Source organism: Cnephaeus nilssonii, assembly GCF_951640355.1.
Source record: "Cnephaeus nilssonii genome assembly, chromosome: 2".
NCBI classification, from domain to species: domain Eukaryota; kingdom Metazoa; phylum Chordata; class Mammalia; order Chiroptera; family Vespertilionidae; genus Cnephaeus; species Cnephaeus nilssonii.
The window spans coordinates 33,667,951-33,695,502 of record NC_137073.1 but is presented as its reverse complement, the minus strand read 5'-3'; the positions used below and the strand labels follow the sequence as shown (position 1 = coordinate 33,695,502).

Here is a 27,552-nt window from a genome sequence, read left to right as displayed (position 1 = left end):
CCCCCTCACTCCCACTCTCTCTAAAAATCAATGGAAAAAATATCCTCGGGTGAGGATTAAAATAAATCACATATGCAGTAAAGTGTGCCTGGTATAAAGTACATTTTCATCAAACCTTACGTTTCCTTCTCCTAATTCTATTATAAGAAATGACATGTAGCCCAGCCAGTATGGCTCAGTGGTTGAGCATTGTCCTATGGACCAGATCATGGTTCCATTCCGTTAGATCACATGCCCAGGTTGTGGGCTCGATCCCCTGTGGGAGGCGTCTAGGAGGCCGCCAATCTGATTCTCTCTCCTCATTGATATTTCTTACCCTTCTCTCCCTCTCCCTTCCTCTCTCTTGAAATTAAAAAAAAAAAAAAAAAGACATTTAAAGGAAGCAATTTCTATCCGGCCCTCCTATGTTCTTTGAATTTTGGTGATGTCTCAGGCATCATAAAAATCTTTTCTCTCCAAAATTTAACTTATTAATTTTAATAATTAAGTTGATTTTATTTTATTAATAATTTAAAATGTAACCTTAAAACAGTCCTTAAATGGAATTGAAAATTTTATGACAGGACCATCATAGCATCCTCAGAATGACTGGGATAAAACTAGAATAGTATTTCAAAATAAAACAAATTTTTGCTTTGAGGAATTTGATAGTATATTTACCTTATTAGCCTTAGTGACCAAAAAAATACTATTTTTTTAGTTAGCACTGTTAAGGACAGACAAAAAAAGGTTTTAATCAATTTATTTCTGATCATTGATTATATGGGTTTATTCTACCCAGATAGAAATTCCCCTCAACAAAAGAAGCCCAATAATCTTTCCTTTTAAGTTTTTCCATAACCATCACAAATTTTGATACTGTAATTATCAAATGCACTACTATTTACAATGCCAGAATTTTTAACCCTCATCTTCTACTGGTGATGATATCTACAATATGGTGAGAATCTGGAAAATGCATCAATCTCATTTATTTGAAACCAACATGGCATGTTATCTTTAATCAAGTTTTTTAGCCTGAATGGAACTATGTTGGCAACAATGATTCAGTAGAGATCATTACAAAGGTAAATGATAAAGAGTAATGGCCAAATCACAATAAAGGAAAAGCTCCTTCTCCTGCTACAAAAAAAAAAAAAAAAAAATCTAGGGAAAGTCACCAAAAGACAACCAAATTTATTTTCAGCAGTTACAACACTGAATAGATATTGAAAGACCTAATTCTACCATTTAAATATTGACCATGGCAATATATTCATATTTTTTGTATGCTGTTTCCCTCTATCAATAATAGAATATCATCTTCCTAGCCTTTCTCCTAGGTTAAGATAAATATAACACACAGAGTAACACTTCAGGAACTCAAGAAATCATTGTTTCAGGTAAAACACACTGAAATGTGATATAAAGTTTATCTACATGCTGTTTTATATGGAATGCAATTATACTTTCAAATTGGAAAATATGTATATGCACAAACTCACACAATATGCATATAAATATAAAAATATTTCAATGGCCTTAAGTAGTATTAACTTAAAACCTGTTTTAAATTAAATATTTCATATTTCCTAATGAAAAAACTAATAAAGTAACAAAGTTGTTTGACTTACTGTAAAATTCTCACATAATGTTTTTTTAAATATATTTTATTGATTTTTTACAGAGAGGAAAGGAGAGGGACAGAGAGCTAGAAACATCGATGAGAGAGAAACATCGACCAGCTGCCTCCTGCACACCCCCTACTGGGGATGTGCCCGCAACCAAGGTACATGCCCTTGACCGGAATCGAACCTGGGACCCTTCAGTCCGCAGACCGACGCTCTATCCACTGAGCCAAACCGGTTTCGGCTCACATAATTTTTTTAAAAATATTTTTTTATTTATTTCAGAGAGGAAGGGAGAGGGGGAGAGAGATAGAAACAACGAGAGAGAATCATTGACTGGCTGCCTCCTGCCCGTCCTACACTGGGGATTGAGCCCGAAACCCAGGCATGTGCCCTGACCAGGAATCAGACTGTGACCTCCTGGTTCACAGGTCAACACTCAACCACTGAGCCATGCTGGCCGGTCTCTCACACATAATCTAAGACTATTTCTAGGGATCTATCTACCCAATTCTTAGCATACAACTTTGACAAATAAAGCGTTTTTACCATCTTCATTTCATAAGTTGGCAACTTTCATAAGGTTTAAAACTATAACAGTGATCAAAATACTTTAGTCTTAAAGGAAAAAAACTAATAAACTTAGTTTATTATGGATAATAATTCTAAAACAAATTTTGTGTACATTGTGAGACTGATCAAATAAGTAAATATTGATATTACTATAGATAGAGGGGCTGATAGCTGAGCAAAAAAGAAAAAACTTGGATGCGAATGACAGTGTGGTGATTGTTGGGGGGGGGAAGGACTTGGCTTGGGGAGTTGAACACACAATGCAGTGTACGGATGGTGTGTTGTGGAGTTGTGTATCTGAAACCTGTATATAGTTCTGAGCAGTGTCACCCCAATAAAGTCAATTTTAAAAACCATATTGATATATTAACCTTTTGCACTCGGATGTCGAGTGTGACTTGACACGGTTAGCATTAGAATAAAGGAATCGAGAAAAAAGCAAGCGAGTGCAAAGGGTTAATAGATGCCAGGGGTCTCATGGGAAAAAAAAAAAGATGCAAATATAGAATGAGGAAGGCAAAGCAGAACCCCTGAGGGATGTCGAGATTAATTTGGAATAAATTTAACAAAAAAAGTACAAAATGTATACTCTGAAAACTACAATACATTGAAAGAAATTAAATATCTAAATAAATTAAAAACATCTCATATTCATGGATCAGAAGACAAAATATCAAGATGGCAATAAATCTATTAGATCTATAGTTCTAATCTATAGATCCCAAAATTGATCTATGGATTCAAAGCAATCTCCATCAGAGTCCCAGATGGCTTCTTTGTAGAAATTAATAAGCTGATTCTAAAATTACTATGGAATTGCAAGGGACCTAGAACAGCTAAAACAATCTTGAAAAAGAACAAGTTAGACAATTCATACTTCCCACTTCAACAACTACTACAAAGCAATAGTAATCAAGCCACTGTAACATGGGTGTAAAGATAAACATATAGGTCAATGGAACAGAATTCAGAGTCCATAAATAAATCAAAACATCCATAGCTTTAGATTTGACAATGGATTCTTAAGATACGACACCAAAACCACAAGCAACCAAGAGGGGGATAAATTGGGCTTTATAAAATAATTTTAAATTTGTGCTTCAATGGACACTATCAAGGAAGCAAAACAACAACACATAATATAGGTGAAAATATTTGCAGATCATATATCTGAGAGAAAAGGAATTTGTAGCTAGACTATACAAAGAACTCTTACCACTCAATAATAATAAAAGACAATCTGATTTGAAAATGGGCAAAAATCTGAATTAACATTTCTCCAAAGAAGATATACAAATGATTAACAGGCACATGAAAAGATGCTCAACGTCACTAGTCATCAGGAAATGCGTATCACAGTGGTTGCCTGGAGTACAAACCTTTTTGTATCTTTTGAATTTTTGAGCCATGCAAATGCATTATTTATTCCAAAAATAAATAAAATTTGCATTTTAAAAACTTAAAAAAAAAAGGAAATGTGTATCAAAACCTTAATGAGATACCAATTCTCAACCACTAGAATGGTTATAATCCATCCACAAATCATAAAATAACAAGTGTTGATGAGGGTGCAGCAAGTGGAGAAATCAGAACCCTCATACACTGTTCATAGGAAAGTAAAATTGTGCAGCCATTTGAAAAATAGTCTGTCAGTTTCTCTTAATAGTTAAACAGTTACAAGACCCAACAATTATGTTCCTAGGTATACACCCAAGAGAAATAAAAAGATACATCCATACAAAAACTTGTCCACCAATGCTTTCAGCAGACTTATAGTAACCAAAAAGAAACAAACCAAATGTCCATCAATTGATAAAATGTGGTATATCCAATCAATGGAATAGTATTCTGCTATTAAAAGGAACGAAATACTGCCTTAGCTGGCTTGGCTCAGCGGATAGAGCGTCCGACTGTGGACCAAAGGGTCCTGGGTTCAATGCCAGTCAAGGGCATATAGGAGGCAACCAATCGATGTGTTTCACGTATATCAATATTTCTCTGTCTTTCCCTCTCTTTTCCATTCTCTCTAAAAATCAATGTAAAAATATCCTCAGGTGAGGATTAAAAATAATAATAATAAAGATAAATAAAAAAATTAAGTACTACTGAAACATACTACAACATGGATGAACTTTGAAAACATTATATATACTAAGTGAAAAAAGCCAATCATAAAAGATCACATCTTATGTGATCCCATTTGTATGTTATGTCAGAATAGGCAAATCTAAAGAAACAGTAGTAGACTGGTGGTTGCTTGGATCTAGGGAGGCTAGGAAGGTAGAGTGATGATAGCTAAAGGGTATAGAGTTTCCTTTTGCGGTAATGAAAATGTTCTAAAATTGTGATGAAGGTTGCATGTCTGTGAATATATTTAAAAACATTGAGTTGTACACTATCAATGGCAGAACTGCATGGTATATGAATTATCTATAATAATAAAAGCATAATATGCTAATTAGATTGGACATCCTTCAGGACCACCTTCCAGACGAAGCCAGGGCTGCAAGGGAAGCCCAGGTCCCAGGTGCCTGCCGGCAGCCAGAGGGAAGCCTGGGTCTCAGGTGCCATTGGGAGCCAGTGCCGGCAGCAGGGGGGGGTGGGGGGGGTAGGCCTACTCTTGCATGAATTTCCTGCATCGGACCTATAGTTTATTTATAAAGCTATTTTTTTAAAAGTTCAGATTTAGCCCTAACCGATTTAGCTCAGTGGATAGAGCGTCGGCCTGTGGACTGAAGGGTCCCAGGTTAGATTCCGGTCAAGGGCATGTACTTTGGTTGCGGGCACATCCCCAGTAAGGGGTGTGCAGGAGGCAGCTGATGGATGTTTCTCTTTCATCGATGTTCCTAACTCTCTATCCCTCTCCCTTCCTCTCTGTAAAAAATCAACAAAATATATTTTTTAAAAATAAAATAAAATATATTTTTAAAAAGTTCGGATTTAGCCCTGGCTGGTTTGGCTCAGTGGACAGAGCGTCGGCTGAAGGGTCACGGGTTCAATTCTGGTCAAGGGCACATGCCTGGCTTGCAGGCTCGATCCGCAGTGGGGGGGCATGCAGGAGGCAGCTAATCAATGATTCTCTCTCATCATTGATGTTTCTCTCTCTCTCTCCCCCTCTCCCTTCCTCTCTGAAATCAATTTTAAAAAAAGGTCAGCCCTAGCCGGTTTGGCTCAGTGGATAGAGCGTCAGCCTGCAAACTGAAAGGTCTCAGGTTCGATTCTGGTCAACGGCACATGCCCAGGTTATGGGCTTGATCCCCAGTGGGGGACTTGCAGGAGGCAGCCGATCCATGATTCTCTCTCATCATGGATGTTTCTATCTCTCTCTCTCCCTTCCCCTCTGAAATCAATAAAAATATTTTTTAAAAAGTTCAGATTTAATGGTGCTATCAAAACCCCAAATTTTTATGTTCTTATATCTTAAGGGCAACTGTGCAGAGGGCTTCAAGTACCTTATTCTTCAATTGTTACAACAATCTTTATCAATTGTTACAATCTTTACAATCATATGAAACAGGCATAGATAAATTGACCAAAGGAATATAGCTAAGTCAGTGGTAGAGTTTGAACCCATATCAGCAATTCTCTAGTCATACGTTATTTCCACTGTACCTATTTGTGGATTTGGTCTAAACTAGGAAACTCAGAAAAGATGTCAATATCACATTATCTATGTCAAATTATCATTAACTACAGAATGCCATACTGAACACTTCTGTTGGAATATTATATACATAGTAGGGCCTGGGTTATTATATATAAAAATAACTCAATAGTTATGACAAATAGAGACTTTACCATTACCTCAGTAATTTCCTTACTTTTACTATCTTCTAAAGCAGGGGTAGGGAACCATTTTTCTGCCAAGGGCCATTTGGATATTTATAACATCATCTGTAGGCCATACAAAATTATCAACTTAATAATTAGCCTGATATATTTGGTCAAACATTTCATGAACTCACCCCTAATGCCTTGGCAGGGCCAGGACAAATGATTTTTTGGGCCTTATAGGTCCTGCTGGCCAGATGTTCCCCATCCCTGTACTAACGGGCTTCCTCTTTTCTCTCATCATAAGATTTTACCTTTCATTTCTCTCTCCTGGATTTCCCGCTCCTTCTTGGCCTGAATGGCAAGCAGCCGTCTGCTCTTCACAGTACTAATAATGTCAACAGCTTCTGTATCTACCTGAGGCTCAAACTTCACAACTTTTTTCCTATCGATTTTGCCTAACCCATTCTCCTCTTTTCCATTTTCTTTATTTCTTGCTTCCATTTCTTTCCGTTTCTGTTTCTCAGCTCTCTTCTTATCATTTTCTTCCTTTAATACAGCAAGCCGTTCCTTCCACAACTCTGCAGACATCTGCTGTCTTGATTCCATGTGGTCTTGCACTGAGTATGTCATGAGAATCCGGTGGCAGAGTGCTGTCAAGATCTGTAGCTTCTCTTCTGATGATAGCTCAAAAAATTCAGAGGTTTCCAGCTTCTCTAAGAACTCATCTTGTACTTCATTGTCCTCAAATGGTGCTGAATCTTTATTGTCATCTGTGTCTGAGCCCTCACTTTCTTCCTGAACATCAGATTTGCGCAAGCAGAGCCGCACCAGCTCTGAAACAGAATGCAGAGTCAGGGGGATTTCTGAAAGTTTCATTCCCAACTCACCATAGTCTTCTGCTATTTCATCTTGTAATAAGGTCTGTAAAAGGATGACCAAGACTCTATTCAGGTATAAAAAGCCACCTTTTTCTGCACTCAAGGCTTCCATAAGGGATACAGCAGTAATAGGATACTGAGCATCTGGTAAGAGTAGTCCAGAATAACAGCTCAAAAATTCCACCACCATGGCCACATCCCCAAAGAGTGTGTTGGGCAGCCCTTCAGGGGTATCCACCAATCTAAATGCTGGAAGATGTTTGCCAGATAATTCTTGGTCCTCGTATCGTTTCTGTTTTTCTAGTTTCTCAAGCATTTCTTTCTCCCTCCGCTCTTTGGCTTTCTCCTTCAACTTTTCTCTCAACTCCTCTCGTTTCTTTTTCAAATAGTCTTTGCGTTGCTCTTCAGACATAGAGGCCCACCTTTTTTTGTGCTCTAGAAGCTCAAAGCGTTTTTGAACAATATTCCGCAATTCTTCTGGGAGACGAGCTCTATCTTCATTAGAAAGAAGACGAGCTGTTTTAGAGATAACACAAGACAGGGCACTCTTCTTGTCCTCCTTGTCTTTGTTTTCTTTGTAGTAGGCAATAAGGTGTAGGGCAGCGGGAGGCAGATGCTTATGAGGTTTACTAGAGGACCTGGGTGTACCCCCAGAATTCCGGGGGGCTCGTGTCATCTTCTGAGTGCCTTTGGCCATATCCAACAAAGTCATCTGCTTCATTTTGGTTTTAGGAGTCTTCAGGCCCTTTTTCGGAGATCTGGAATTTCCTGTGGATTTTTGTCCATTCAGGATGCCTTTGCTTCTGCCCTTTGCTTTCAAAGGTTTGTCATTATGCTTCCCTGGTTTCTTAGCAGGTGGGCCTTTCTTAGGAATGTGAAAGTTAGCATGTAATTTGTTGGTTGACATCATCTTCATCACTTCTTCCAGATGCTCTTCTGGAGATTTGGAATTCTTTGAGTTCTTCACCTTGAGTGGTGAGCCATTCAAGGATTTCTTCAAGTGTACATGACACCATAACTTAGGATTTAGTGGTGAACTCAAGGAAGAGTTATCTGTCTTGGATTTCTTTGAGGGCTTCCTGTCTGGGGATCCAGTATTCTTCCTCTTAGTAGAAGGGTTGAGAGTCATATACTAGAATTTAAGAACAGAAGCAAAATTAATTTTAAAAACTAATTTAAAGAAGCAATATTTAAGTATCCAAAAGGCCCTCTTTTCTGCTATTCAGGCAAAACTACAAATTCATTTCTCTTTATGTTCCTGAAAAAAACAATGTCTTAGCCATATCAACACAAAATTCTCTTGATACATAGGCTTAAAAAGCTATACTCTAATATTAGACATTTTTGCTATGCAACTAGCTGTTTATATACAGATCAGCAGTTCTTAAATACTTGAATGAACTGTGAACCATTTCCCCAGAAAAGACATATAAAAATTATGCAAACAATTTCCGAGTCCATCCATGGATCCCAGATTAAGAATACCTGATTTAGCCCTAAGCAGTGGAATGAAGGGTCCCAGGTTCGATTCTAGTCAAGGGCACATGCCCAGGTTGCGAGCTCAATCCCCAGTAGGGGGCATGCAGGAGGCAGCAGATCAATGATTATCTCTCATCATTGATGTTTCTATCTCTCTCCCTCTCCCTTCCTCTCCGAAATCAATAATATATATATGAATAACTGATCTAGCCCTAGCCAGTTTGGCTCAGTATATAGAGCATTGGCCTGCAGACTGAAGGATCCCAGATTAAATTCCAGCCCAGGGCATGTACCTCAGTTGCAGGCTCAATACCCAACCCTAGTTGGGCACGTGCGGGAGGCACCAGTTGATGTCTCTCTCTCACATTTTCTCTCTCTGGATCTCTTCCTCTTCCACTCTAAAAATCAATGGAAAAATATCCTCAGGCCCTAGCTGGTTTGGCACAGTGGATAGAGCGTCAGCCTGCGGACCAAAGGGTCCTGGGTTCGATTCCGTTCAAGGGCACATGTCCGGGGTTGCAGGCTCGATCCCTAGTAGGGGACGTGCAGGAGGCAGCCAATCAATGATTCTCTCTCATCATTGATGTTTCTATCTCTCTCCCCATCTCCCTTCCTCTCTAAAATCAATTAAAAAAATGTATTAAAAAAGATATCCTCGGGTTATTAACAAAGGATTAACAAAGAGTACCTGATATAGATAAGGGGAACATGTGAGAAAATGTAAAAGTATTGCTCTTTTTATTATTATTATTATTATTGATTTCAGAGACGAGGGGAGAGGGAGAGAGAGAAACATCAACGACGAGAGAGAATCATCAATCGGCTGCCTCCTGCATGCTGCCTACTGGGGATCGAGCCCGAAACCTGGGCATGTGCCCTTGATTGCAATCGAACCTGGGACTCTTCAGTACGCAGGCCGACGCTTTATCCACTGAGCCAAACCAGCTAGGGCTAAAAGTATTGCTCTTGAGACAGGACTGGGTTTTTATCCTTTAAGCCTTTGTTCCAACTGGGAATATTCTATGCTCTTAAAGTTTACATTTAAAGTTTACCAGTAAGTATTTTTGTCTAAATTCAGAAGCCTATTTTCTTATTAAAGGTGAGGCCCTGGCCGGTGTTGCTCAGTGGTAGAACGTTAGCCTACACACCAAAGAGTCATGGATTCTATTCCCGGTCAAGGGCATGTACCTGGGTTGCATGTTTATTCCCTGGCCCTGATTGGGGCGCATGTGGGAGTAACCAATCAATGTGGCTTTCCTACATCAATATTTCTCTCTCTCCATCTCCCCCTTTTTCCCTCTCTAAAAACCAATGGAAAAAATAACCTCAGATCAGGAATTTTTTTTTAAGTATCAGTGAGTATACTAACAATAACAAAGACACTGTTCTCATGACCCTGACAGCATTAAGTCTTCAAACTCCCTTTTGACCTTTCTCCATACCTTAAGAACTCACTCCCTTGAATATATTAGCAACTATAAGCCCTCTAAATTCTCAATTTCATTTAATTCTTTTTGTTCATCCTCTCACATCTTTCTAGTTCACTTCCTCTTGTACCCCAACTCTGTAATCCTTCAATCCCACCAGGCCCTCAAATCTGTTCATTTTATCATTTTCACCATGCTCACACTTCCCTACCCTTCTAACCCAGATTAAATTATTTTGTCTCACTTGCTCTGTTGTATCTAATCACTCCCAGCCCGCACATGTTCAGTTAAAACATGACTAGAACAGCCCTGGCCAGGTAGCTCAGTTGATTAGAGCATCATCCCAATAAGCCAAGGTTTCAGTTCGATCCCCAGTCAGGCACATACAAGAACCAACCAATGAATGCATGAATAGGTGAAACAACAAACTCTCTCTCTCTCAAATCAATAAATAAAATTTTAAAAAAGAAACATGACTAGAATAAGATACAATGACGTTGTGATATTAAAGTCATAACCAAGTGCCTTCAAATGGGTCCTGAATGCCTCCCTTAATCCATTCACTTTCCCATATTTCTCGATATACATCTTTTCCTGTGTTTTCAAACCTCTACCTTACCCCTTTCCATACAGAATTTGTTAATAGGTTAGAACTAATCAACTTGTCATGACCATTGTTTCTGTATACTTAAAAAAAAACACACACACACAAAAAAAAAACACCATTTGAGTTCTATGTTTTAAAGAATATAATTATAAAGAAAAAAAACTAGCAGCTAAAACACAAATTAAATGAAATAATAACCAGCAATGAAAAGGTACAGCCAATTTCAAAAAAAGTACTGTTTCAAGTGATCAGGAGAAAGACTAGATAACATCTAGAATACTTCAATTCTAAAACACTTCAAGTTTTTTAGTGGAAGGGACTAACTTGATAAGAGCAACATGTAAAGAAACAGTCTGGGCCTAGCCTGTTTGGCTCAGTGGATAGAGCGTCAGCCTGTGGACTGAAAGGTCCTAGGTCCGATTCTGGTCAAGGGCACATGCCTGGGTTGCGGGCTGGATCCCAGTAGAAGGTGTGCAGGAGGCAGCTGATCAATGATTCTCTCTCATCATTGATGTTTCTGTCTCTCCCTCTCCCTTCCTCTCTGAAATCAATCCTATCCTATATAATAAAACCCTAATATGCAAATCGACCGAATGGCAGATCGACCGGTCGCTATGATGAGCACTGACCACTGGGGGCAGACACTCAACGCAGAAGTTTCCCCCTAGTGGTCAGTGCGCTCCCACAGGGGAGCGCCGCTCAGCCAGAAGCCAGGCTCAAGGCTCACAGCTGGCGAGTGCAGCGGTGGTGGCGGGAGTCTCTCCTACCTCCGCTGCAGGCTGGCAGTAAGGAGCATGGGGTCCCAGACTGTGAGAGGGATGTCCAACTGCCTAAGCCGGCTGGTGGACATCCCCCGAGAGGTCCCAGACTGCGAGAGGGCGCAGGCCGGGCTGAGGGACACCTCCTACCCCCAGTGCACGAATCCATGCACCAGGCCTCTAGTAAAAAATATTTAATAAAAGAAACAGTCTGGCCTTGGCTGGATAGCTCAGTTGATTAGAACATTGTCCCAATATGCCAAGGTTGTGGGTCTGATCCCCAGTCAGAATCAACCAGTGAATGCATAGATGAGTAGAACAACAGATCTAAATAAGTAAATATATACATACATAGCGGGAAAGCAGTCTGGAGGCAGTCAGTAAGATAGGTTAGTGTGAAATCAGACTATAGGCAAGGAAACACCTAAACACTATTGAACATTAAATTATGAGCCCCTTTAAAAAGGCTATAGGAAAATGGCTATGGTAAAATAAATGCTGGAGATGATACAGAGAAACACCTATGCTCGTTAGGAGTAAACAAGCAGGTAGAGTAAAATTTAATAAGGTGTACAATAATGCCAAAAAGAAGTAAACAAAAAAAATATAATCAAAGAAACAAGCTCACAGAACCAAGGCAGCAAAAGAGACATAAATACAGTCTGCAATAAATAAGTGGCCTTATACTTCTTCTGTCCAAGTTCTGTAACTTTAAAGGCCAATCTGCCTTTTAAGAATTACAGGCAATTGTAGGTTACTGTTCCTCTAGCTGGCTGTTTTTGTTGCCTGACTAAAAAATTGGTTTCAATTATTAGCCTCAGTATAAAATGTCAAAATGGTTTCATAGTTAACATAAAAAGAAACACTATCAGTGCTTCAGGGGATACTTTTCACAGAAATAGAATTTCCCATTTCTTCTTCCCCAGAAATAAATTTCAAAAGGCTAAAAAGAATAAACAATGATAACTAATGTAAGATTGCATTTTCCTCATGGACAGTGATAACACCAATACTCCAAAGAGAACCGTATTTCAAGACTATTCTACAAATCATAGAGCAGTGATTTTCAACCTTTTTCATCTCATGGCATATACAAACTAATTACTAAAATTCTGCAGCACACCAAATAATATATTTTTTGCTAATCTGACCAAAGAAAAATTGGCATAATTTTGGTTCATTTGTTGTGTTGACTGCTGTCATTTTTTGGACAATCTAAGGGAAAAGAGGTCAGTGCCCCTGATTAAACACTCAGGTATTGCATGTTTTAAAAACTCTTGCAGCACACAGTGTGCCTCTTGCAATGTGCCATGGCACAACAGTGGAAAATTGCTGTCAGAGTCAGACTAAACACTACCCTGTCAGAAATTAAAGACAAATATATTACTCCCAAGAGAAGAGTTAACCATCCTCTTCAGCAAGCATTGGAAAACCTTCCGAGTACAAACAAAATAGATTCCCACTTTTTCTAATGATTAGGATGACAGATTTTATTTAGTCATTCGAAAATGAAATTTATCACTAAAAAGGAGACTAATGAGTCTATGTATCATTTTTACTATTTTAAATAAGATATTTTTAATAGGATCTTTTATAATTAGATCTCTCTTCCAAATTTACTGGTTGTATTTCTTTCTATTTAAAAAGTCAAAAAATTTTAAAAGTCAAATTTAGCTTAAGTTTCTTTAAATTTCTTCTACTTAGAAGCACTGTGTTATGTAGAAATAATGCAAGAAAAGGCTGGGGTGGCTTAACCATGCAAGGGTCCAGCTACCCATTTTTATGTATAAGATGTGGTTTTGCCAATATACACGATTTAATTTTTTTCTCTTAAAAATGAAAGAAGCCCTGGCCTGGTGGCTCAGTGGTTGGAGCGTTGTCCCTTAAATCAAAAGGTTGCCAGTTTGGTCAGGGCTGGTGCTGGAGGCAACCGATTGATGTTTTTCTCTCACACCGATGTTTCGCCCCCCACCCCCTTTCTTTCTAAAAACCATGAAAACTTATTCTCGGGTGAGGATTTAAAAAAAAAGGAAAGAAATTAACTCACCCAACCCCCTCCCAACAGGCCAGCTCCCCGAGTGAGTAGTCCTTCAGTAACTGGATCATCTCAGCACAGGGCATGCTGGGTGGGCAGTCACAGCCAAATGGGAGCCGGCATGGCTGGACTCAGGGGAATCTGAAAAAGTATAAAACCACTTATGTGCTAAGGGTCTCCCCTATCCCCCATTCAGCATAAGTAATCTACCAGAGTAGTGTATAGGAAGGGAGAAAAGAATGGATGTCTGGATTGTAGTACTACAGTTTGGGGCAAAGGCTCTTCCTAATTGCTAAACAAGAAAAAATATTTCTGTCTCAAAACATGAGAGACTGTTAAGAAAAATAGTGTATACAATTCTATACTTGTTCCCTGTCACCAGAAACAAACCACTACCACAAATAAGAAAATCTAATAAAGAAGATAAAAATAAAGAACCTTTATTTAGAGCTCATTCAGATGCTAAATTTAACATATGCTAATTTATGATGAAAATCATAAATTAGAAAATGTTGGCAATGTATATTCTGATCCTTATTTCATTCTTCTCATTCACCTTAGGAACCATATTAGGAATTTCAAGGTAACATTCACATAATGGGCTTGTCTCAATCTCTAGATGCCTTTATCAGCAAATTTGTGAAATGTGTTACTATAAAATATTTTAAGTGCTTTGAAAAATAATATAATTTATTTTAAATACTTCTGCTCTAGTCTCCACCTCATAAACAAACTTCAAGAGCTAAAATTTAAAGAAAAATCTTAGGGCTATGAACACTTACTTGAAACATTAGTTATTAGGAGAGATAAAAAACATCTTTTAAAATATATAATAATTAATATCACTAGTAATGAGACAAGATTACATCATGTGCCTTCTCATACAACTCACTGAGGAATACATCATCATTTTTCTGGCATTCCTACCAAAAATTCATAGACTGAATCTACTCACGAGAAAATAAATCCAAATTGAAGAGCATAATAATTAGGTTTTTAAAAGACAAAGAAAAGTCGAGGGACTGTTCTGGAGTAGAGGAGATTAAAGAGACATAATAAATAACAAATAAATGGATCCTACGGAAACCAAAACAAAATTGGGGGGTGGAGGGGCGGCTAAAAGGACATTAATGGGATAAGTAGCAAAATTTGAGTAAAAACTATAGATCAGGTTAGTTTATCAATTTGATTAACTATACTAGAGTTATATTAGAAAACACCCTTGTCTTCAGGAAACACATATTCAAGTACTTTTTAAAAGGGGATCCTGTCACCCTGGCCAGTGTGGGTCAGCGGTTAGAGCATCAGCCCATGCATTGAAGGGTCTTCGGTTCGATTCCTGTCCCTCCAGGGCACGTACAGGAGCCAACCAGTTGAGGTATGTCTCTCACATTGATGTCTCTGTGTCTCTCTCCCCCCCCCCCCCCTCACCTCCCTCCCTTCCACTCTCTCCGAAAGCAATGGAAAAATATCCTCAGGTGAGGATTAACAAAAAATGATAATAAGGGCATCCTATCTTATAACCTACTCTCAAATGTCTCAAAAAAGAAAAATTTGCCGAAACCGGTTTGGCTCAGTGGATAGAGCGTCGGCCTGCGGACTCAAGGGTCCCAGGTTCAGTTCCGGTCAAGGGCATGTACCTTGGTTGCGGGCACATCCCCAGTAGGGGTGTGCAAGAGGCAGCTGATCGATGTTTCTCTCTCATCGATGTTTCTAACTCTCTATTCCTCTCCCTCTCTGTAAAAAATCAATAAAATATATTTTTAAAAAAAAAGAAAAATTTCTGTGTGTATGTATGTATCTATGTATTAAAACAGAAAATAATAAATATGGTTAGTGTTAACATTTGAGAAATCTACCTGAAATACATCTACATGAAGGGAAATTCCTTATATTATTTTGTCAACTTTTCTATATGAAATTATTTCAAAATAATGTTTTTAAAATATATTAAAAACCATACTAAATTACCCCAAATTAATTAAGGCTTCCCAATTTAAAAAGTGTTATTTTCTTGTTATGTCTCTATCTAAAAGCTTCCCCACTAGTGGCTGATGCTCTGACCATTGACCCACACTGGCCAGGGTGAAAGGGTGCCCTTTATAACAGTTCAAAATAAGAGTTCAAACATTATGGATAGAATAACAAAACACTAGAGCTGCATGTATTACAAAGGGAAATGAACTAAGATGTTTGATTTCATCTTAAATGACAATTATCTTATTACCCAATTGTTTTGTAAAACATTCCCCCAAGTCATTAGGCCTATAAAAAAAGGTTATTCCTAAACTCAACTGTCAGTAGCATTTTTCTCCGTTACAAGCAGAATTTATTTTTATTTTTTTAGTTTTTTGTTAATCCTCACCTGAGGACATTTTTCAATTGATTTTTAGAGTGGATCAAACTTTTTCATTCAGTAAACTCCAAAGACCGTTTTACCCATAAATATTCAGTCTTTTCATGTTATTCACATACTTCTTTTTAAAATAATTTTTATTTTTATTTTTACATAATTTTGTTGATTTTCAGAGAGGAAGGGAGAGGAAGAGAGAGATAGCAACATCCATGATGAGACAATCATTGATAGGCTGTCTCTTGCATACCCCCACTGGGAATTAAGCCCGAAACCTGGGCATGTGTTGACTGGAATCAAACCCGGGACCCTTCAGTCTGCAAGCTAACACTTTATCCACTGAATCAAACAAGCTAGAGCATGGTCACATACTTTAATCAATAAACTAAAATACATAAAAGACAGCTATAAAATAAGAGAAAAATATTAAAGGATTCAAATGATCCAAGAATCTAAAACCCATTCAGAGATCATTTTATATAGTAGGCTTCTCATACAGTACAGATAGTAATCTCATGTTATAACCACCAAAAGCCATCAGTTCCAAAACTTACAGCAATGAAATGATAATGTAATAAAATGTCCCCTCAGTAAATAAAAATATTAAGGAAAAAATTTAGGTTTACTATAGTTACATGGAAATTTTAGTCCTGATCTAGAAAAAGCCAATTAATTCCTAAATTCTTCTTTTTCATAAATAATAAAAATTTAAAGAGCATAATGAAAGATAATACTTAATCATGCTGGTCTAGAATAAGAAAACATGCTAAATGTTCAACTATGGTTAGAGGTTTTTATCAATGTTTAAATAAATAAATTTACTTCTCAATATACTTTTGTCAGCAAAATCAACCTAAGATAATTGCAATAATTTAGTTACATGATTAGAGATATCCTTAGTTTTTCACAATTAAAAACAAGGGAGGCATCAACAATAAAAAATATATTTTTAAAAAACACAAGGGCCCTAACCGGTTTGGCTCAGTAGATAGAGCATCGGCCTGCGGACTCAAGGGTCCCAGGTTTGATGCCGGTCAAGGGCATGTACCTTGGTTGCAGGCACATCCCCAGTAGGGGGTGTGCAGGAGGCGGCTGATCGATAATTTCTCTCTCATCGATGTTTCTAGCTCTCTATCCCTCTCCCTTCCTCTGTAAAAAATCAATAAAATATATTTTAAACAAACAAACAAACAAACAAAAAACAACAAGGGGGACATGGAACAGACTGACATACCTTGATGTGGGGTTGGAGAAACAAGAAGAGATAAACCAAAGAACAAATATACTTATATGCATAAGTAAATTTACCAACACAAGCAGCATAAATACTCTCACAACCTACATAGTCCATGGACACGAGCAATAGGGTAGTGAAGACCTGGGTGTGTGTGTGTGGGGGGGGGGGGTTAGGGGTTAGGGGGGGGAGGGGGAAAGGGGAGGAAAGGGGGGATGGGAGATCTCTGTAATACTATCAACAATAAAAAATACATTAAAAACAAACCATCAAACAAATAAACAAGGGAGGGAGCCTCAGTAGTTGACCATTGACCATTGACCAGGCCACATGGTCAGGGTAGCAGGCTCGATCCCCAGTGGGGATAGTGCAGAGGCAGCCAATCAATGATTCTCTCTAATTATTGATGTTTCTATCTCTCTCCCTCTCCCTTCCTCTCTGAAATCAATAAAAATATACATTTTTAAAAAGGAAGGGGGTGCTCTCTCTCCTGAAAGTATGCCCATGCCTTTCCCTTCTCTTCCCTTCCCGCCCCAACCTCTCTCTGCCCTAGATTCCTGGTTTGTTATCATTAGCTTCCTCACTCCCAAATTCCAAGGCCCTTCCTTTACCTCCATAACTTGTTTCCTAAGCCAATTTCTTCCAGAATCTCTTTTCTACCTCTGTAATTTACCCAATAAATGTTCTCTTACCAAAAAATAAATAAATAAATAAGGTGGGGGAGAAAAATCCTAGAACTCAAGACTTTATTTTAATGGAGCAGGGGCTCTCTCCTTCCCCTTTTGGCCCAGAGATGAAGATGAAAACATCAGTATGCAAATAAGTAAATTTACCAACACAAACAGCATAAATACTCTCACAACCTACATAAAAAACTTTCACAAACTATATTATAATTTCATTGGAGAAACTTTAAGATGGAAAAGATAACCAGAAATCGAAGGACAATGTCTTGGCTTTTGTTATTCACTTTATATTCCTTCTAATTAGACTAGCCTATGTTTTCCCTTATCTTATCTGGAAAATAAGATTAAGATATTTTTACATACTATACAACTTCATAATAATGTTCTGAAGATCAAATGAAATAAAGAAAAAAACATGTTCTCAAGAGGAAAATCCTAAATTTTCTACTCACCTGACAAAGTAATACTCATTCCAAGTCCTTTTTCAAGGCTACCAGTATATTTGATCATCTTTTCTGATGTACAAAATTAGTTTTCATTTTTAGGATTCAATTTGAAAACTTTGTGTTTACACCATACCTCATTACAAGAAGGATCTGAGGTTAAAAAGTACATGTATGTAGTTTGCTTCTTAATTATGTAAAAAATAAATTGAACTAGGGGAGATACTCAACGTTACCTCTCCCCTACCAACCCCACAGATCACAACCTATATGAAATAGATATCTGAAAATTTTTGAATTCCTTATCTGATATTCGAGTTCAAAATCTGCTATAAATCTAATCCAATATATTGGACCCATCTGGGAAAATAAACTCATCTAATAGTGTTCTATCCTGCTGTCCAAAAATTAAGTGACCTTACCTTGTATGGATCAAGTAAAAAGTCACTGAACTTGCTAGGTAGGGAATATTTCTTCACCAATTCATCTTCTACCACCCAAGGTGCATTTTCACCAGTGCCAGCCCGTAAGGCATTATGCCGTATAAAGTATCGAAGTATCTCCTTATTTGGTGGGCGTTCTGTACGAATCAAGCTGTCTGCTGGCACATTACTGATGATCTAGGTTAATAAATATAAACAACTCATCACTAGGGTGAAAGAACAATTAACCAATGAGAACAAAGATTTATGTTCTCTCCAGAAAAAGTCATAATTCCATCCATAAAATAAAGCTATATAAAACCAGGAAGAAAAAGAATAATTGTCAGAGACAGAATGTTAATTAGTCCCCAGGCAATCTGTCCATATGTATCAAAGTCCTAAAAATGTATATACTCATTGAATCAACAAATTCTCATATTAAAAAATTTGGAAATAAATGGACCAGTCATCAACTGCTTATAAAAGCAGAAAAAAGGGTGGGAGGACTACATAAATATCTTCAATAAAGGATTCATTTTTAAGATTAAAATACATCCATAATGAATACCCTGCAGCCATGGGGGAAAATACTTTTCTTAATCAAGGCAAACTTATCAGAATCATCTAGGGCAGTGGTCGTCAACTGATGGTCCGTGAGGTCCGAAAAGTTGGCGACCGCTGATCTAGGGAGCTTTAAAATGCATATGCTAGCACTGGCCAGTGTGGCTCAGTTGGCTGAGCATCATTCCATGCACTGAAAGGCTGCCAGTTTGATTCCTGGTCAGGGCACATGCTGAGGTTGCAGGTTTGATCTCTGGTTGGGGTGTGTACGGGTGTATTTGGTGGATGTTTCTCACAACACTACCAATGGTTCTGCGTCCCTTCCTCTCTCTAAAAATCAATACAAACATACTTTTAAAATGTCTGGCAGTAGCCCTAACTGGTTTGGCTCAGGGGATAGAGCGTCAGCCTGTGGACTGAAGGGTCCCAGGTTCGATTCTGGTCAAGAGCATGTACCTTGGTTGCGGGCACATCCCCAGTAGGGGGTGTGCAGGAGGCAGCTGATCGATGCTTCCCTCTCATCGATGTTTCTAACTCTCTTAACTCTCTATCCCTCTCCCTTCCTCTCTGTAAAAAAATCAATAAAATATATTTAAAAATAAAAATAAAGCTGAAACCGGTTTGGCTCAATGGATAGAGCGTCGGCCTGTGGACTCAGGGGTCCCAGGTTCGATTCCGGTCAAGGGCATGTACCTTGGTTGCGGGCACATCCCCAGTAGGGGGTGTGCAGGAGGCAGCTGATCGATGTTTCTCTCCCATCGATGTTTCTAGCTCTCTATCCCTCTCCCTTCCTCTCTGTAAAAAATCAATAAAATATATTTAAAAAAATAAATAAAATAAAATAAAATAAAATAAAATGTCTGGTAGTAGAGCCTGAGCATCCACTTTTCCCCCCTGCTTTTACTTTTATTACTTACTAGAGGCCTAGTGCACGAATTCATGCATGGGTGGGGGGCTGATCTGGTGGGGGGCTGGCCCATGGGAGGGGCCACAGGCCTTTGGCTGACTGGCCCTGCCCACAATGGGGGGGATGGAGCAAGGCCGGTGGGGGGGGGGGGCTGCGGGAGGTTGGGGGGTGGGGGGGGACTGAGGGAGGTTGGGGGAGCTGGCTGGCTGCTGCAGTGCGTGCATGATAGCAACCAGTCATCATAGCAACCAGTCATTCCATGGTTCTGGTAGCTTGGCTTTTATGTATATAAAAGATTTTATGCTGAATTTACTCCTGGGCCATTAAGTTTTTATTTCTGCAGTTTTTTCTGGGGTATCTTTTTCTTCTTGCCACCTCCTCTTCTGGTTTAGGAACCATCTGCTCTTTTTCAGTGAGGATCATCTCAAAGTGGCAGGGAGAGCTCATATATAGTTTAACATGTTAAGCGCCAAGCCTGTTTTGTCTTCCTTTCCGTTTCAGTCACCGGTGACTGACATGGCGCTTAACATGTTAATCCACCAAAGAGTTCTGTAAGCTCTGCACCACGTCTTGGGAGCTTTGTTCACCTGGATGTGCTCAATGACCAGAGAATCTACATCGAAACCCTAAAGTTCAGCATTACTCTCTTCATTTTTAAATATGTGCAGCAAAAATTCGGCACTTTTTGGGCCACAGACCCTGTGTCCAGTTTCACTGTTTGGACTGGACACATCCACCCATTCACCATTGTAATGATGGAATGGCACATATTACTTCTGTAAATTGACATCCTTCAGATACTTGGTGATTTTTCAGATATACATACCCCTCAATGGCCTGGGCAGTTTCACATGTTCTTCAAGTGAACTTAAAAATTTGAACTTCCTGATTTGCATGATTCTGTGGGGTTTTCTGGGTCAAGTGAATAGCAAACTATTTTCACAGGTCACATCTGGCTGCTTTTGGAAAGAGCTACTACTTTTTTCATAAACTCTCTTGGTGACTATCATATACACCACAACCTGAAAATACTGTTTTCGAAGAATGTTACATCATTACAGATAGTTACCAGAGAGAAAATGAAAAAAGTTATAAAATAGTATGTATAAAATATTCCTACTTTTAATTCTTTTTATAATATGTTTTTATTGATTTCATGGAGAGAGACAGAAACATCAATGTCAAGAGAGAATCATCGATTGGCTGCTTCTGGGTATCAAGCCTGCCACCTGGGCATACGCCCTGACCAGAAATCAAACTCTGACCTCCTGGTTCATGGTTCGACACTCAACCACTGAGCCATACTGGCAGGGCAAATATTCCTACTTTTAAAAGTCACTTAAAAGCTAACAACCAAAAAAAAAAAAAAAAAAAAAAAAAGCTAACAACCACCATTAATCACAACTATATTCATCAATTATCATCTCTGTGTATGGGATTCAAGATTTCTTTTTTCTTATTTGTATTTTCCATCTTCCTATGAACAGTATTTACTACATGTGAACAAAACAATTTACATTCAACAATAAGAATATGAATGATAATTAGGAAAGTGGTTGAGACTCCCTAGCAATGTTTTAACTAGTTACCTTGCTGAATGAGGAAGAAACTTTTAGTGAAAAATTGCATATAACATTTAATTTTAAAATATAAAGAAATCCTAACAATTTAGGTATGTCTTCAGATCATCCTATATAATAAAACCCTAATATGCAAATTGACCTAACAGTAGAACGACTGGTCCCTATGATGTGCACTGACCACCAAGGGGCAGACGCTTAACGCAGGAGCTCTCTCCTGGTAGTCAGTGTGCTCCCATAGGGGAGTACTGCTCAGCCAGAAGCCGGGCTCATGGCTGGCAAGCACGGCGGAAGTGGAGGGAGCCTCTCCCGCTGGCTTAGGCCTGCTCCCCATGGACGACATCCCCGGAGGGGTCCCAGACTGCAAGAGGGCACAAGCCAGGCTGAGGGACACACACACCCCCACCAGTGCACAAATGCCGTGCACCGGGCCTCTAGTTCACTATAAAACGGTCAAAATGGAATTACGACTTGTTAACAATTTGAGGTGCGGGGAAAAACTCTAAAGCAGCAAAAGATCTGGGTTATAATCCGTCCCAATCTCATTTACTAAATTAGGAGCTTTGACAATTACTAAACTTCCCAGGCGTTAGCTGTTTTTTCTATAAAACAGTTAAACGTGAAGAAAAATGTGCAGCTCCCTTCCACACACAGCCTCCCATCCTCCTCCTTTCTAACAAATTACATACAGGTATGAGTACCTGAAAGTAATACGGCATTATTTCATAGACTCTAAGATGCTATTAATGAAAGACATTATTTTATGCACCACTAAGAAAAAAATTCATGCCAATTGATTTTAAGATATATACTGATTCTAAATACATTATAAAAATATAAAAGATGAACATCTTAGAATGAATAAAACACAGTACTAAGTTACCTTAAGGTTATTTACTGTTTTAGGTTGTTAGTTCCACAGATTCCTTGTAAAAGCACTGATGATTGTTGACTCAATTTCTAAATTTAATTACATTACAAATTGCTCTATTTTTACCTGGGAAGAGCTATTACCTCAGTCTATAACTGCTGAAAACAGATTCTTATTTTTCAAACTGAATTTGAAGCTCAAATGCAAATTACTCCTAACCTTAATAAGTCCTATTAAAAGGAAAAAACAATTAATCTAAGAAAGAAAATACAGTCTGACTTAAAGTCATAATAACTAAGACTAAAGAACTAGAAAACCATTCAGAATTTGTTGTAGAAACACATTCATATCCATTTTTCTTTAGCACATTTTCTCTAAGAAAACCAGCCCTATGACATTTTCTTAAACAACATCTATTATATGTAACAGGGTTAATATAAAGTGCCAACTAACCTTATCTTCAGTTTGTAGTTTCACATCATATTTGTGAGGCAGAAATTTTGGAGGAGCCCATTTCCTTTCTCCTTTTTTTAATGAAGTAGGGAGTTTTCGTGGAGATCTACGTGCTCTGTCATCTAGTCAAATCATTAAAAAAATTAGTGAAAATAAGAATTCTTATAATTCTATTCATTCATTCATTCATTCATTCATTCATAACTGTCTTATTGAACACCTACTCTGCATCAGGCACTGAATGATGGGGCACCAAGATGATTCATAAAATCCTTACCTGAACTAGCTAAAGTCTATGGGCAGAGTCAACTATAATTATAATACAATGTGGTAAATACTATTACAGAGGTGGGTACACAAAAATAATATGAGGAGAGAGAGCAGCAATGTTTAACTTAGAAAGATAGGCAGAAAGGGCCTAGAAAGAACATGACTTGTTCAGAGACTCCAAATAATGAGGTTTGGGTAAATATATTTGGGACTACAGTAAAAAATCAGATTAAAGAAGTAAGGAGGGCAAACTATAAAGAACCTGTATATCGTTCAAGGAAATTGGAATTTATCTTGTGAGCTCTAGGGAAACAAAGGATTTTTGGTCTAAGTAAGCAGATGCATATTTTCTAAAGATGGCAAAAGAACAGATAAGGATTAGGGTTAGGGTCAAGGTTAAGGGAAACTGTGGTATCAAGTAAGTTAAAGGTATGACTGTGACCAACAGTGTTAAATGTAACAGAAAAGCAAAACATAGAAGAAATCAGTGGAATTAGCCGAAACCGGTTTGGCTCAGTGGATAGAGCGTCGGTCTGTGGACTGAAAGGTCCCGGGTTCGATTCCGATCAAGGGCATGTACATTGGTTGCGGGCACGTCCCCAGTGGAGGATGTGCAGGAGGCAGCTGCTCGATGTTTCTCTCTCATCGATGTTTCCTAACTCTCTATTCCTCTCCCTTCCTCTCTGTAAAAAATCAATAAAATATATTTTAAAAAAAGAATAATAATAATAATAATAAATAAAATAAAATAAATCAGTGGTATTGGCAAGTAGGGAGTTACCTAAAATCTTATTAGCAACAGTGTCAGGAGTAAAGAAGCAGAAGTTAGACTATAATAGCACAATAAGTAGAGACAACATCTCATAATCTTGGTTTGAATGAATAAGACAGAAATGAAACAACAGAATCAAGGAAGGATATGTTTTTGTTTTTAGAAAATGAGGCTTCATTTATAAATTGGGGGGGAAAAAAACATTAGAGAGAGGGTTAAAAAACACCGTAGAGTAGAATAATAAAAGTTAACTCAACCCTAGAGAAAGTAGGAGGAAATGGAATTCAAAGCCAAAGTATTTTAGCTCCCTTCTCAGATGGAAAAATATAGAAATTTAAAACAGGGAGGTTAAGAACAAGCTGAAAGTTTTTGTCTAATACATTTTCCCCCATAAAGTAGTAGAACAAAAGGTCACTTAGTGAGAAAAGATTTAGTATACTAAAATTTGCCTATCATTTCTATGGAAATTCTAATCAATTCTTCCCCTGAAAACACTCAGAAGAGATAATAACACTAATTCTTCAGCCTGTCTACCACCCTTTCCACATACTAGCAATAGTATTATATATATTCCAATAATTAAAAACTAAATTAAGGCATATAACACTCATAAAAAACCAAAGCCTAAAACTAGAAGTTCCCTGGTACATGATGCCAAAGTCATAAAATTAACAATTGTTAACATATTGTTGGTAGTTCAAGGATCTGTTTCCAGAAGAAGTGTTAGAAGACATATTATCAGGCAATGCCTAACCAAAAAATTTATTAACATTAAGTCGCGGGAATATTAAGTAATGAACATATTAGAAAACTTCAGTATCCAAAAGAAGGGAGAAACTGAAAAACATAAACATTAGCATTCATAATACAAAGTGGAAAACAAAACTGAAGTATGAACAACTGGAGTGAACCAGTTACAACAGTTAAGTATCCTTGGGGAAATTTTAATTAATTACTTGTTCCCCTGGGACTAGATAAGAAAGTCCCTCTAAAACACAACTGCACATATCCAAAATATCTGGAAAGACAAAATAGAATGGAAAACAGAGAGCATAGCACTCTAATATAACATTCTAATTCAAACTGTGTATGTAACACTTAAATAAAAGGTTAAGATTATTTGATCCTCTAATAGTCATGGGGAGGGGGATCAATATACACAAATCCTTTGAGTACTCATATTTTAAGACAGAAGTTATCTCTTCCAGTCAAATTCTTTTATTTACAGACTTTTTTTTTTTTTTCCAAATGAAGGTTTCAGAGGCTGAATAATTTTCCCAATGGGCAAAGTCTCAATTCTTCAACTTTTCAAACAGTATTGTTAGAATCGCCAAGTCCCAAAAAATTACTTTTAGACATCATAATGTTTCAAAATTCTGGCAGCTCCCATGTGGGAGGGACTTAAGTTACAGGATTTAGATAAAAGGAAGTATCTTAAAATCACAACTGGCTTGCACAGTGAAGAGAAATGGAGATTAGAATTTACCCCTTCTATTCTAACCCCGCTTCTCCACACACAGACATACGTATTTTCCAACTTAAAGAGACAAGGAAAGCAAACTTTCTTTGCCATCTTGAGTAGGTAGGTTCGTGCACACAGATTTCTAAGAGGAAATGCCTTCCCAGGGGAGACTTAATTCTTTATTTGCTTTATGGATTTTTTTTTCTTTTTCTTTTTGGTTAATCCTCACCCATGGATATTTTTTCCATTTTTTTTTTTAAGAGAGTGAAAGGGAGCTAGGGAGAGAGGGACAGAGGTGGGGTAAGAGGGAGAAGGAGAAAGAGAGACAGACAGACATAGACTGGTTGCCTACTGCACACACCCTGACCAGGGCCAGGGATCGAACCTGCAACCCAGGTATATGCCCTTGACTAGAATGGAACCCAAGACCTTTTGGTGCATGGGGCAATGCTCTACAAGGCACTTTGTATTTTAGTTGTTTGCTGAATCACAAAAGAAAGGCATATCTACCTACAAAACTCATTTACAAATCACAAATTACTTGTTAGAGAACTCAAAAAGATTTGTGTATAATAAGAGTCACAAAGGAAAGCTAGCATCATACATACTAATATTCTCTCTCCTTCCTTCATCCTCTTTTACAACTGCCTCCTTCTTCTGGTGCTCCTGAGCAATTTGGCTAGAATTCTCTTTGTCACTTGAGGGAGAATCACAAGCACCATCAGGTTTCTTTTCAGTGGCTTCTTCATCCACTTTCTCCAAAGGATGAATCTTCACAATCTTCACCTTGAGCATTTTTTCTTTCCCAACCTATAAAGGAGACAGGAATGGGAATCAGAGATAATAAATAAAAACTAGAAAACCACCAAAACCGGTTTGGCTCTGTGGATAGAGCGTCGGTCTGCGGACTGAGGGGTCCCAGGTTCGATTCCGGTCAAGGGCATGTACATTGGTTGCGGGCACATCCCCGGTAGGGGGTGTGCAGGAGGCAGCTGGTCGATGTTTCTCTCTCATCGATGTTTCTAGCTCTCTATCCCTCTTCCTTCCTCTCTGTAAAAAATCAATAAAAAAATAAAAAAATAAAAAAAACTAGAAAACCTAAAGATAATGTTTAGAATATATTAGCCAATATACATTCCACCCCACACCTAATAAAAATTCACTAAACCTCTAAAGTACCAACCAAGTACAGTGATTTTTTTCCAATTTTATTTCTCAAACTTCTATGTTAAAAAATGACATATTACGTCCTAGCTGGTTTGGCTCAGTGGATAGAGAATCAGCCTGTAGACTGAAGAGTCCAGGGTTCAATTCCGGTCAAGGGCACATGCCCGGGTTGCAGGTTTGATCCCCAGTGGGGGGCATGCAGGAGGCAGCTGATAAATGGTTCTCTCTCACCATTGATGTTTCTATCTCTCTTTCCCTCTCCCTTCCTCTCTGAAATCAATAAAAACATATTTTTTAATGACATATTTCGCCCCCTGACTTCATTTCTTCATTCTTTTTCTACAATACTTGTGTTTATTTTTCAATTAAAGTTAACATTCAATATCATATATACATTTTTAAAAATATATATTTTATTGATTTTTTACAGAGAGGAAGGGAGAGGAATAGAGAGCTAGAAACATCAATGAGAGAGAAACATCGACCAGCTGCCTCCTGCACACCCCCTACCGGATGTGCCTGCAACCAAGGTACATGCCCTTGACCGGAATCAAACCTGGGACCTTTCAGTCCGCAGACCAACGCTCTATCCACTGAGCCAAACCGGTTTCGGCTCAATATCATATTAGTTGCAGGTGTATACAGCATAGTGATTAGACATTTACATAATTAACAAAGTGATTCCAAGATAAGTCCAGTACCCACCTGACACCATAGTTTTTCTTATTGACTATATTCCCTATGCTGTCCTTTACATCCGTCATTCTGTAACTGTCATTTTGTACTTAAGCCATTCACCTTTTTCATCCAGTAAAATATTACATCTTAAAAAATAAAATTATCACAATGTAGTTTATAATTCATGTACCAATGTACTAAGCCCAAAGGGCAATCACTGCAAACATGAGACATGTGGAAAATAGTTCAAGAATTTCCATTTAATAAAAAATCAATTATATATATGGATATCCAACAATACCAGAACCACCTATTGAAAAAACTATCTTTTCTTCACTTAACTACCTTTCAACTTCTATCAAAAATCTAGTGTTGCCCTAACCGGTTTGGCTAAGTGGATAGAGCGTCAGCCTGTGAACTGAAGGGTCCCAGGTTCGATTCTGGTCAAGGGCATGTACCTTGGTTGTGAACTACCCTTGCATCCCTGAGATAAATTCCATTTTGTCGTAGCATATAATTCTTTTAATGCATTATTGAATCCAGTTTGCTAATATC

At 38.0% G+C, this 27,552-nt stretch overlaps 1 protein-coding gene across 1 annotated transcript in view; it reads right to left on the bottom strand.

Moving 5' to 3' along the window:
* Positions 1-27,552, bottom strand: part of BAZ1B (bromodomain adjacent to zinc finger domain 1B) — a 74,680-nt gene that overhangs the window by 29,269 nt on the left and 17,859 nt on the right. The window contains exons 4-7 of the mRNA XM_079792423.1: positions 25,761-25,962; positions 22,649-22,770; positions 18,277-18,474; positions 6,266-7,964 (exon numbers count right to left, since the gene is read on the bottom strand). Of these exons, the coding sequence (XP_079648549.1) occupies positions 6,266-7,964; positions 18,277-18,474; positions 22,649-22,770; positions 25,761-25,962 (2,221 nt within the window). The remainder of the gene's footprint in view (positions 1-6,265; positions 7,965-18,276; positions 18,475-22,648; positions 22,771-25,760; positions 25,963-27,552) is intronic.